General features: G+C 27.5%; 1 protein-coding gene across 2 annotated transcripts in view; it reads right to left on the reverse strand.

Moving 5' to 3' along the window:
• Positions 1–14,316, reverse strand: part of LOC136978691 (rifampicin phosphotransferase-like) — a 130,808-nt gene that overhangs the window by 64,070 nt on the left and 52,422 nt on the right. For both annotated transcript variants that reach the window (XM_067274454.1, XM_067274455.1), the window contains exons 18-24: positions 13,981–14,128; positions 12,260–12,377; positions 12,031–12,128; positions 8,690–8,761; positions 8,464–8,570; positions 6,369–6,441; positions 3,154–3,258 (exon numbers count right to left, since the gene is read on the reverse strand). In XM_067274454.1, coding sequence (XP_067130555.1) covers positions 3,154–3,258; positions 6,369–6,441; positions 8,464–8,570; positions 8,690–8,761; positions 12,031–12,128; positions 12,260–12,377; positions 13,981–14,128 — 721 coding nt within the window. The remainder of the gene's footprint in view (positions 1–3,153; positions 3,259–6,368; positions 6,442–8,463; positions 8,571–8,689; positions 8,762–12,030; positions 12,129–12,259; positions 12,378–13,980; positions 14,129–14,316) is intronic.

Here is a 14,316-nt window from a genome sequence, read left to right on the forward strand (position 1 = left end):
ACAGTCTTTCAGTATTTTTTTATTGGAATATTGTTTATAAAATTTTATATTCAGAATTTTTTGAAATATAGTATGTAATGATTTAATAATTACTGTATTTATATCAAATTAAAAACTTAAAATAGAGTGATAATGTAATAATTAAAAGACATATGTAAGGTACATGTCCATTTTTAAGAAAAATTATGAAATGTTATAGTCAGAAGCCTGGCTCCAGAAAAATTTAGTGGATGATATTATATTGTTTTCTCACCTAAATAATCTTAAATTAGAGAACAGAATTAAATCTGAATTTTTAAATATGGAACCAAATCTTTTATAGACTACTAACATATATTAAAAAAAAAAAAACAAAAACAGTTCGTGTTTCTAATGACTTGTTTCTCAGAAGTACAATTTTTTAGTTATTGCTGCATCAAATGGATCAAGCTGTCTTGACACACACTACCTGTTTTCAAACATATCCTCATGATCCAGTGAAGGGTAAAAATTTATATACAGTATTTCAAATATTGATGTAGATATTTTACAGAAAAATTAAAAAATAATTTGTTATAAATTAGCAAGCATTGTTTGTCATTGTTGCTTTGTGACATCAACTGTAGTGATGTGAAATGTTGAACTATAAAGCAGGAAAAAAGATTATGATAACTTAGGTCAATTTGCTCTCACAAAAGCCAAGTGACCTAAGTAATCTTAAAAAAAGAAAAAAATGATAAAACCAATGCTATAAATTTTTATTGCAGAACATAATATCTTTATTTCTAAAACAGTGGCAATTTTTCAAAATTTTTGATTTTTTTGATATTTTTTCAAAATACTTGATATCTCAAAGAAGCCATGTGACGTCCAATTAAAATCTACTTAATTGCAAAATGGAAAAATAAAAAATGGTTGCAAATACCCAATAGTGAATGTTTGAAATGTGCAAACAAAAATGCACAAATATAGATCTATTGTACACTGAGTGGCAAAAATTAGAGACACCCTCTAATAACGAGTTGGTCCACCTTTAGCTCTGATCACAGCCGATATTCTTCTTGGTATGGACTAAACAAGTTGCTAATACCTGTTGCTGAGGAATGTTGGCCCATGCTAACATAATGGCAGCTCTAAGTTGGGTCAGATTGAATGGTGGCATTTCCAAACTTTGAAGTGATCTTTTGACTTTGTCTCACAAATGCTCTGTAGAATTAAGGTCAGGAGACTGAGCTGACCATGATTGATGATTAAACTATGATTGATGTTCCTCAAATCAATTGGAGACCAATCAAGCACAGTGACAGGGTGCATTGTTATGCTGAAAGTGACCATCTCCATCAGGAAACTCTGTCATACAGCCATAAACGAGTGTACGTGATCAGCAACAATGTTGAGGTACGCTGTTTTATTCAGAGATGTGTTGACAAATATCAAGAGACCCAGTGTACTCCAAGAAAATATTCCCCACACCATAATTCCACCATCACCAGCCTGAAGAGTTGTCATTTGGCAGGCAGGGTCCATGAATTTGTGCTGTTTGCACCATATTCTGATCCTGCAATCTGCATGATGGAGCAGGAAATGCGATTCATTGGACCAAGCTACTTTTTTCTAGTCTTCAAGTGACCAATTTCGTCATTCCAACTTCGTCATTCCAATTTCGCCATTCAGAAAAAGGGCCCACAACAGGCACCTTTTTCTATTTTTCTGTGATACCAAAGGTGCTCTTGATGGTCTCCTGCTGCTAAAGCTCATCCTTTGCAGTGTGTTTTGTTGTTCATTGGGATATGCTTTGTGATGCATACCCCTGCATTGAGTTCAACTGTAATTTGTCATGTTGTTGCCCTTCTGTTGCTGCAGACTCTGCTGGCTAATCGCCTTTCACCTCCCTCATTCACTAGCCTTTTTGACCAGAATTGTCCTTATTGCTTGAAGATTTTTTTCTCAAATGCCACTCTCTAAACACTCGAGATACTGTTGGGCAAGAAAATCCTAAAAGAGTCGTCGTTTCAGACATGCTGACACCAACTCTTCTTGCACTGATGATCATCTCTTGTTCAAAGTCACTTAAAACTTTTGTCTTACCCATTTTGACATTAATTTTCATGATAACTATGTTGTCTGAAGCTGAGCATACCTTATATAAGCAACTCTGCGTTGTTATGTCACTCTACATCACTGTCAGACTGATTTACTTTCAAATAAGGGGTGTCTCTAATTTTTTGGCCACTTAGTGTACAATAGATCTATATTTATGCATTTTTGTTTGCACTTTGTTTGCATCCATGACTTATATTCATGAAAGAATTATTGTGTATATGTGATTTTTCACTATCATTATCATGTATTGAAATCTGTCTACTGATGTTTTGTTTCAATTAATATAATTTTTCTTAAATAAAATTGCAAGGAACTAATATTTTTACTTTCCTGACTGTTATATATAACAGAAGGAAACTATGGCAATCAGTCAAAAAATATCTCACCAAGATTTTTACATTTTTGTACTCAGGGACTTTGAAACATCAAAAAATGCAAAAATATTTGGAGGGGTTTTACTGTATGTATGGATGTTTGTTTGTGTGAAAGCATGATTTTGTTCACCCATTTTAAAGCTTATAACTCCTGTGTCCTTTGTCAAAAGTTTCTGAAATTTTTCAGGGAAATTTATGTATTAAGGAATTGATGCTATTAAATGCTGATTGTTAAAGATCAAGAGGATGGGTAAATAGAGGGGAGGGTCTCATGTATCGTATCTTGAGTGAGTTGGACTTAATGAAGATTTTACTCATTATTAGCATTTACAATTTTTTTATAAAACTCTTCTTTAACTTCAAAATTAAGGTTTTTGACATTTTCTAATAATTAATAATATAGTTTAATTAATAATTAATAAGTTTTTTAAATAAAACATTATGGCACCACACACAATTTTAAGTGTTTTTGCCAAGAAAGTTATGCAACTCAATGTTGGTTTTTTTAATCATGAATTAAATTTATTCAAATTTAATAGCAACAATCTTTAATTTAAACTTATCTAAAAGTATAAAAATATACATAAAAGTAACACAATATATTCTATATTTTTAAAAATATAGCTTTTAATGCAATTTTTTAAATTTTAATATAAACATAAAATTATTTCTCAAAATTAAGTAGAAATTTACTTACATCAAGCATGTTAAAAAAAATATGTTGTTGTGATGCCAAAAATGTTTGATAGAAAGTCCAATTATAAGTTGATAAAAATCTTCCCTCTTGAATATAAGTTACAGCCTAAAATAAATATAATTATTATGTAAGTATAAAAATGATATGTTTAAATTAATACAAAATTTTATTTATTATACTGATAGTTGATAGAAAATATAAACAAGACATATTGTGCACTATATTCTAGCATTTCTCAAAATTCTCAGAAAAGTTATTGTAAAAATATTCCATTATAGACTAACTGTGTTACAAATATATTTTTTCTAATAAGATTTTACCAGGCCTACAATTACTTGTAAAATGTAAAAACACTAGACACCAAGTAATATAACAAAATTAACAACACAACTGTCTATTGGCATTACATAAAAAATTTATTCCATAACACTAAATTTCATTTCACAGTTCCCGTATATCAAATGTGGGAGAGTTGCATGTTCATTGTGTCAATGTCACTGTGCAACTTCCCCACTTGACATACTGAAACTGTGGATAGTATTATTTAAGTTTTTGATGTCATAAGTTGCATATTTCATGATAAAAAGCTTTTTGCTTCATTAATGGTACTGCTGTGTGTTAATTTATTTTTGTATTTTAGTTCAGCAACTTTTATTACTTTTATTTCACTGTATACCCTGGTTGTTAAAAATTTTTTAATTTTATATATTTCAATTATATGTTTGTGTGCAAGGAATAATTCTAAAAAAATTTTTTTACCATTTATTTTCCATTTTTTTCAAATAGTGGTAAATATTCTCTGTGAATGATAATATTGTCTGAAGAGATAATACTGTCAAAAGTACTTGTATAAATAAAATTTTTCTATAATGCTGATAGACAGTTGTACTGTTAATTCTGCATAATTACTTTTCCTGTATTTTAAATAAATCCAGGAAGGAACAAAATCAATTTTTAAATATTAAAATTATTATAATATAAATAAAAGAATTAAACCGTAATTATTAAATGTACTTATAATTATCATTGAAATTGTAAAAATGATTCTGTTTAATAAATTTATTACTTCTTTCAAAATATTTTTATATTTTTTGATGATGAAATTATCAGAATGTATGAATTAAAATATTTTTAAAAAATAAAAGAAATAATGAGTATAATTCAAAAGCATAGAAAATAAGCTTCTTTTTCTTCCATAGTATCATAGGACAAATTAATTGCACAAAGAATGAAAAATAATAATAACAAATACGAAGGCTATTTTTTAAATAAGGTCCGTTTTTTAATAAAAAGAAAAATCATTAAAATATCATTAAAATAGAGAAAAATAATCTCAGTAATATCTTTGTGATCAAAATGTCTGTAATAATTATTTTATGATACTATTTCTAATATCAGTTTATTTTGAATAAAAAAATTTTTTTAATTTTAAGGAATTTAAGAACCAATGGAGTCAGAACTTTTCACAATCTTATGTATTGTACTTTCAAAAAAGTGCACGAAAATTTCAAATTTTCTATTCTTTTCTGACTTTTAAGAGAACTAAAAAATTAAAGCAACCCTGAAACCATTTATAAAATGGAATAGAGTTCTCCCAAACAGGTCAAGAAAAACAAAACAAATTAAAAATACTCTTTTAATTACTTGATGTTTATCCCTAAATGCAGTTTGCCTTTTTCTTAGGCCTCTTCAGTAGGGCAGTAGGGCTTTCTTAAGTACAAAAAAATGTGCAATCATAAAGGTCAGTTACAGTCTCTTACTGGTTGTTTACAGTCTTTATACCCAACAAGATTTACCCAGCATTCCACTGGCAACACACCATTATTCAAATTAACAGTATTATTTAGCATGAGGATTGTAAAGTGTTCTTTAAATTTTCTTTTTACACAATTTTTTTCTTTATATATGATTTTAACATTATTAATATCAATGTTACAATTATGAGTGTTACAATGCAAAAATATCACTGAGGTGTTAACCTTGAGTTTTATTGCAGCCAGATGTTTGGATAGTCGAACTTTTAACTTTTGTTTTGTTTTTTCCATGTAGAAACTTGGATTTCTACACGTACATTGCAGTTTATACACTACTCCTTCTTCCAATGGATCTTTTTTATTACTGTCTATTTTCATTAGTTTTGACAACCTATTTTTTTGTGTAGGAGCCAATTTTATTAAGTTTTTATAAAAAATTTTTTGATATTTTTCATATATTCCTTTGATATATGAAAATGATATGTACTTTCTTACTTCCTATTTTTTCTTAACATGAAATCTGTTCAATATAAATTCATCATACCACTTTTTTTAGCAATTTATTTAGGTATCTGTTCAATAAATACTTTTTGTTTACTGATTCCATTTCTTTTATTCTTACGTTAAATTTTGTTGTTCTGGAATAGAACAACAAAATGTTCTTGTTGAACAACAAAATGTTGTTTCTGGAATTTGTTTTCTTATTTCCATAATATATATATTTCGTTTTTGGCTTATCAGGCAATATGATTTAAAATTTTTGTTTTGTTTTTCTTGACCTGTTTGGGAGAATTCTATTCCATTTTATAAATGGTTTAGGGTTGCTTTAATGTTTTAGTCCTCTTAAAAGTCAGAAAAGAATAGAAAATTTGAAATTTTCGTGCACTTTTTTGAAAGTACAATACATAAAATTTTTTAATTTTGTTTTTATATAGTTTTTAATGGTTTATAAAGTTTTAAACTTTAAAAGAATAATATAAATAAATAGTAAGCTTTAAAAATTTATTTTTTATTGTCATATTCAACTCATAGAAAATTAAACGTAGCACAAAATACATTTTCCAAAGTAAGAACAAATTCACCCCATCATAATGGTGATTGTGATAACCAGATAACTTTTAAAAAACGAATTGCATGCTTTAAAAATTAAAACTTTTTTATTAAAAGTATATGACACTGTAGAGTTACTATTATTATTATTTAATATATTAATTATAATTCTATATGTATTAGTTTTAATCCCATTTTTTTGAAAAATTATCCAAAGTTACCCCATTTTATGGTATGTGTTGTAATGTCTGAGATGAAGTATCATTCTCTAGTGTTGTGTTATGTTTCCAGAAATAAATGTATTGACTATATTTTGTATGTGTAGAGTATAAAGCAATAGTAAAAGTGGTATGCTATCAAATGCCTTCCTATAATCTATTTATTATTATCATTATTATTATTAAATATTACCTTAATAGGCAAATCAAGAGCCCATACAACAGTTGACATTGTAAGAGGGGACATTGCTCCAGGCATTACCTCTCTATGTAGAAATTAAAATAAAATAATTTTAAATTATATAACAAAATGATAATTAAAACAAATTTTTATTAAATTACTGAAAATCGTAATTTTTTTTATTAATATGAGAGCATTTCTAATATCTAATAACTGATCCAAACTACACAAATACAAAAATGATATACAACAAAATTATAGTATTTTAAAAATTTTCAAATATAATTATTATTATCTTAAAAATTTAATGTATCTATGAAATAATTTATTATTAATTAATAAATATTGAAGAATTAAAAATTCTGTATAATAGGAAAAACATTCAAAAAAATTAAAAGACTGTCTTCACAATCTTCTTTTTCACACATGTATATAACCAGAAGAAACACCTGGCCTTTTCTAACACCATCTCAAGGTGTAAAATCCATAACAGGCTACAGTCAAGTAAAGATACTTGACAGAGGAAGAAAACTGCACTCTTTTACCACAAAAAAGAAGTTCAGAGAAACCCCTTAAAGCTCTCCTGCAATTAAAAAGAACAATAATAGTTTTGTCAGGACATGCTTAAGCTATCATGCCAGCACCAGCTCTGCTTTACAAGTCCTCTTTGAAGAAGATCTGACAGAGTACTGGGGAATTTCCCCATACAAAGCAGAACAATATTGTCTGCATAACCCTGGCTATACAACCCAGTTATAAAAATTCCTCAGGAGACCATCCATTACAAGGATGAAAGAATATCACCTGAAGGGCAGCCTTATACTACAGATTCTCTCAAGGAAGTTCCAAAAAGGAAAATCGCCATACCACAATGATGTAGCATAAAGTCAATCCAGCAAACAAGAGCTGAACTGATGTCATGCTCAAGTGCATCATATCTGATAGCCTCAAAAAAGGTCTTATCAAAAGCATCAAAGTTGTCAAGAAATGCAGATAATGCAATCTCCTTGACATCCAAGGTTCTTTCAATTTGAAAAACCAACATGTATAATGCAGCCTCACATGACTTAATAGGTTGATAAGCAAACTGAATGGAGTAGAGAGGGAACCTACTCAAACAAATGTCCCTCAATATCTATCAATAAACTTCTCCAATGTCTCTAACATAAAAAAATAACATTAGAATAATAGGTAAAAGATTACTTTGGCTTCAGATTAAGATTTTTCTCTAAGCTTAGGAATGAAAATCACATTCACCAGTTGCCAGACAGATAGTACAGAACTGAATGCCAGGCAGGCACAGTAAATGTGACAGAGAATGGGAGTTAAAATATCAGTTCCCTATTGTAAGTAAGCCAGAATGATGCCATCAAGCCCAGTTTACTTAAACGGATCAAATGATTTTATTGCCCATTTGATCTTATCAATGAAAACCTCTAAGATTCCCTATTGGATCTGGATGAGGGCATAGAAAATGCCAGACACTTGAATTATCAGTTCTAAGGCCTGGGAAATGAGTCTCAAGTTCCCACAGTCTTCAGCATTACCAGTGGGAAGAACCAAGGAACCTAGTTTATAACAGAATTCTTAGCTAAAATTCTTTACAAGTCTGGAACTGCTAAAAACATTAGAAATGTTTGAGCAAAAGTTTTTCCAAAAAGATCATTTTGCCCTTCTAAAAGCTTTTTTATACTGGATGAGAGCTTTTTGATAAAGTTCTTACTCATCAGTATGCTTTGCTCAGTTAAATAACTTCTGAGTTGAAGACCTTAGAAAGCTCAACTTCCTTTACCACCAGGAAATTAAATGATGGGTGAACTTCTCTTGATTAAGACAACTAATAGTGTAGGATTCAAGAATATGCTGTTGTATTGACTGCAATAGTTAAATCATCAAGTAAAGCAACCCTTAAAAACTTCAATAAATTATTTTCCCAAATCATTTCATAAGTTGCTTTTATCTTCTATAGAACAAAAGTTATTAATATTTTAAATTACAAAAGGATTTTATAATGACACTGCATTTCATGTTATTCAATTAAATTAATATCTAATTTCATTGAATATTAATTATTATTATTAAAATAATATTAAATTAAACATTATACCCCAAATTTGCAGTTGTTGAATATTCATATTCTGCTAAGATTCCAGTATCAAATTCATGCATTATTTCAAATTGTGATTCTTTTTTTACAGTAGTAATTGCACGTGCCTATTAAGATTAAAATGGTTTATTATATAATCTAGTAAAGTAAATATCATTAATATAAATATTTTAAAATTTGTATCACTAATCTTTTATTTGGAATTGTAATAGTGATTTGAACTTACCTGTAAAAGATATACTGTATTTCCAATAATACCCCATTCAATATCCAATAATTCATTGAAAGCTGCTTCAAGCTAATATTTAAAATTTTAGATAAATAAATAAATAAATAAATAAATATATATATATATAAAGCAATATTTTTATTATATTTGTATATATTTTATAGTAATTTATTATTCTATTAGCATAAACCCCAGTTTCTTCAAATTACAGTGATTAAAAATATAAATGAATAATGGTGTTATGGGATTTTATGTAAAGATTTTAAAAAGTATATAAAAATAAGAATATAAAAAACACAAATGTAACTTATACAGTAATACTTCATACTTCAAACATTACATTCAGTAAAAGTTTGCTTCAGAATTTGAAAGTTTGAACAGTAAAAAATGTGCTCAAGACATAGATGCAATCTGTTGTAAGCCTATAGTCTCTCAGTCTTCATCACACTTTTATGTGTTAAATGCTTTTTTTTTTACTTTACTTTTGGTGTTTAGTTATATATATTGTGTGTTATTTGTCAATTTTTAGCAATTTCTTTCTTCAACTTTTCTACACTGACAGCTTTTGAGCATCCCATGTTTTGTATCTTTTAGTTCAAAATTTCCTGAAAAGAACTTTTTAAATCCATTCGACATGTTCAAAGTTTAGGAAGTTTCCCATACATATTACAAATTTTTTTCATTGTTTGTATGGTGTTGTATCCTTCCAGAATATCATAAAGCATAATATAGTTGATATGCTTTTACATGAAAACATTTTAACTTGATTTTATTCAAACAAAATGTGGAGTAAAAAGTTTAAAATAAGCTTCTAAATAAAAAATATTTAGCAATAATGCATTAAATTTCACAACTGTTATAATTAAATAACACATCTATGTTCATAGCTGTTAAAAATATCCAAAAACTTTCTGTTTGATCCAACACAATCTCTACTTACAGTATTAACCATGGCATTTGAGATGTATGTGGAAAAAACAAAGTCTAAGAGGAAAGTTGTAGTATTGATGATCAAATTTGAAAAGAAATTTATCTGAAAGCATAAAAGTAGTATACATGTGGAGGATCTGGTAATCATGTTAAGATGCTAAAGTTGACAGTGTGTGACTAATATATGCAATTTCTATTATACAGTATTTATGTATTTTATCTATTGTTTTCATGTTTTAATTTATTATTAGAGAATTTAATTGTGCTATTTTTACCTTAAATTAGGTGTATTTTCTGTTTTAAGTTTATCAAAAATGGGCATTGTTTATGGTCTTGAGAATGGATTAATTCAATTTCCATTATTTTTAATGGAAAAAATTGATTTGGACTTTAAATGATTTAGTGTTTAAATGGTTCCTGGAATAAATTAAAATTCCATGAAAAATTATCAAAATTAATATAAGGCCTGGAATGATTTTACGTACTGCAGAAAGTTGAAACAGGTTTGAAAATCACTGTACGTGTGATTGGTGCTATTAATGCCAATGTGCACTGGCCTTCACTCAGCTGCTGGCTGACAGTTGTCCATAGCTATTAACACTGCCAAGAATGGCTGAAGTATGGAAGCACCCATTCTAGGAAACATGTATTCACAAGCAATGTCAATTAAAAATCGCAAAAACACATGGTCACAAGGAATGGCAAGCACTTATGCTGACACACCTATGATTGAAGAGGAAATAGAATTACTGTACAAACTGTGGATTTCTTCAAATATAATAAAGAACAAGTGTCATTTAAGACCCAAATGGAAGTACAATAAAGGTTATTTAAATTTTGGATTTATGTGTTTAGGCAATACATGTGCTCCTGATGCAATGTATGTTTTATGTAATAAAATACTAGCAAACAGTTCTTTGACTTCAGCTAAACTTTGTAGGAACTTCAAAATGAAACATGCTGATTACAAAAGAAAACATATACATGTATTAAGAGACAAAATGACTCACTAAAATGCCCTAAACTTCAAATGCTTAAAATTGCTAAAACTGAAAGTGAAAATGCAACAGTCATCTTTTTGCTTAATTATCACATTGCATTTAGTAGTAAAGCCCATATAATTGAAGTGTTGCTCATTAAGCCTTGTGTGAAAGACATTGTATCATTGTATATTAAACAAGGCTGATAAAAAATACATGCAGTAAAATTATCAAATAATACTATTTCATACCACATCAAACATCTTTCTTCTGACATAGAGAAAGAGATAATTCACTGCATAAATCTACAAATGTCACAGGACTTTCTGTATTACTAGTGTTTGTTTGTTACATATTTAATAACAGTATTAAAGAAAATTTACTCATGTATGAATATCTACAAAAAAAATCTTCTGGAGAAAATATATTCAATTGTATTATTAATAATTACATTACAAAACAGGAAATCAATTGAGAAAAGTTATTGATATTTGTACAGTTGGTGCTGAAGCAATAAGAGAGATAAAGAGAGTTGTAACACATATCTTGCAAATAGCTGCAAGATCATCCAAAAGTCATTGTATTTTGCATAGACAAGTAACATAAGTAGCAACAAAAAATTCCTACATATTTAAAAATATTTCAGATGAACCTATAAAAATGATCAACTATGTAAAATCTTGACCACATCGATCCAGATGATTTAAAATTTTGTGCAATAAAACGGATAGTGTACATAACATACTTTTATTACATATTTAAGTGAGATGACTATTCAGAGGAAAAGCATTATTGAGGCTTTTTGAACTTCATAGTGCATATTGGTCTATATAAAAACACACATGTATTTATAAACAAAAATATTACTACAGTATATAGAAAATCATATTATACCAGTCTAACAGAAGTTGTATTGATTTCATGGTGGAATATTTTAGTAATTCAAAAATAACATTATGATGATCTTGAGAAGAATTGTTGCAAATTTGAAGAAGAGCACTGTTGAATTCATTTATGGTAAAACTATAGTCTTTTTATTAAATTTTATCTTGTGTTAGCTTATTTTTTAAAACTTTAACTTTGCCAAATTGAGAAGATATAAGTAATATAACAATTTTAAGTTGTTTAAACATTCTAAATTAATTTCAAAAATAATCCATCTAACAATGCATGTCTTAAAGCTATTACATTATTATTTTACAGTATCATAATCACAATTACTTTATAGCTATAATTTGATTAGGGAAACTAAAATGCATTTACGGCTAGATGTTATATGCATTTATAACTAATAACATTCAATAGTAATAAAATTGATAACAGCAAGACATATTGTTAGATGAATATCATTCCTGAACTTACTTAATTAGGGATGCACAATGTGATTTCAATTTCTAAATTCACAAATAAATTTCTTTTTATTCTCACCTGAATAGAAATTTTTCCTAATAATATAGCCTGATTTTCATTTAAACAATATACAGTTGACTTTTCCTTCTTTATTGTTCTTTCAGTTTTACCTTTATCTACAGAAATAAACTATTGTAAACTAGATGATATTAATATTCATATGATATTAATTATCATAAAATGAAAATAAAATTATATATATATTATTAAATAGTTCTTATCTTATGTTTAGAAAAATTATATTTACCTGTTACGACTATTTCAACTTTTTTTTCACCTAGAGATTTAGAATGAAAACTAATGTTTCCATCAATACTTCTCTTGAGAATTATTGTATCTGGTTCAGTTAAAGCAGAAACCACTGACTGTATAATTAATAAATATGGTTAATCTATAAATTAAATATTTTTTAAACAAAACTGCATGTATCTATATATAAAATATTAAAATATTCACAAATATATTGTAAAACACGATAATAAGAAAAATGTTATATTCAGGAAACCAAAACAAATATTTTTAATCAGAAATGTTTTTATTCTTTTGAAAAAATTCATCATTCTAATGCACTTTTTAGTTTCAAAGTTGAGAATACATATGTATATTTATGGTCCTTATCATTTATATGATAAGAGTGATTATCTTAAGGGTAAGGGAATATATATATATACAAAGTTAAATTTCTAGATATATTAAAATGCTTTAACCATCTTGGCCAGTTGACCTTGCCAAGACAGTTAAAGCAATTTAATATATCTGGAAATCTGGGAGTAAATCCGAGTGTGTTAAAAAAACCCAGCAATCAGGGTAGTCTGTAACAGATTAACAGATCTGTCAGTTCCATTCCATCTGGTTGCATCATTATAGCATGGCCAAACACAGAATGGGTGTGAAAAAACTCTCTCTTAGTGCCTACAAGATGTATATGTATATAAATTGTATAATACATATTAATACTATATATATTATATAACATACATAATATATATTAATACAGTAGCCCCTCATTATATTGCACTTGTCAGGAGACAAAGAAAAAATGTGATATATCTGGCAACACGATATAACAGAGCACTAAAAATTCTGGGCTTTACTAAACATATTATACATGCTGTAGAATCTTTATTCTCTATTCTTTAATCAGCAATTTAATATAAAATACAATTTTGATATAAAATAAGCTTAGTTTTTCAATACTGAATTTTATTCATGGTTATATTGTATTAATTGACATTTATGTATACATCGATACCATGAACACCAGTTTAGCATTATATTTTATTTAACAATGACATTTAAAGATAAATACTGATAAAAAAAAAACAAAATATCAGTTGCAATTTATTATACAGTTCCATATTTCACAATAAATTGCTTATTAAAAATCAATGTAATGTATATTTTTCAATAAAAATTGTAAATACAGCAATTGAAAATTTAAAAAATAAATATTGATCATATAACAGGACATCAAAATGTATAAAATTACAGACTAAAAATTCTCTAAAATGCAAAATAAAGTTACTATTGTATAAAAATTTTAGAACTTTCCCTTCAGAAATATAGAAATCTTTTCCTTATACATTTGAATTGAGTCTGAAATTTCACAGAAACTTGTAAATGAGACAGTACTTAAATAAACAACTTTTAATATCAAAAGGTAACATAAATGATAATTGATCTGTCTACCTGTTTTAGTTATTTAGATCTTGACAAATTTATTGTTTCACTTGCAGTGGTAGTTTCAAGGACAATGGTAAGAATAAAATACTATTTCATTGCAAAAAGAAGTTCAATGGCAATTGATAATTTAAAATTTATTGACTCGAGTGCTTTTAAAATTTGAGGGACCAAAAACAGCATGATATAATGAGGCATGATGTAATGGGGGGCTACTGTATAAATATTAATTATATAGTATGTCTTATTAATCAGACAAAATAAAAAGTAAATGTTAAATATTCTCACTTCACCCAATCCATAATTTGCTGTAATTGTAATATTAGCAGGATTGCAAGTTACTGGATCACAGGTAAAAAGTACACCAGAAACTTCAGGATATATAATTTCTTGTATTACAACTGCCATGCCACTGTCAACTGGCTGTCCATTTTTCCTGAAAAACATTTAAATATTATTGGTTATGTAAACTTTTATATTTATTTATATTGTATTTCATATTTGGAATGTTACCCAACATAGCAGTGGAACATATTACTGTAGCATTGTTTTAGATAACAATGCTACAGTAATTCTTAATTTTTTTTCTATAGCATGCATTCAAATATAAATATCTTAAACCTG

This window comes from Centruroides vittatus, unplaced genomic scaffold (assembly GCF_030686945.1).
Source record: "Centruroides vittatus isolate TY-2023 unplaced genomic scaffold, ASM3068694v2 contig_549, whole genome shotgun sequence".
NCBI lineage: Eukaryota > Metazoa > Arthropoda > Arachnida > Scorpiones > Buthidae > Centruroides > Centruroides vittatus.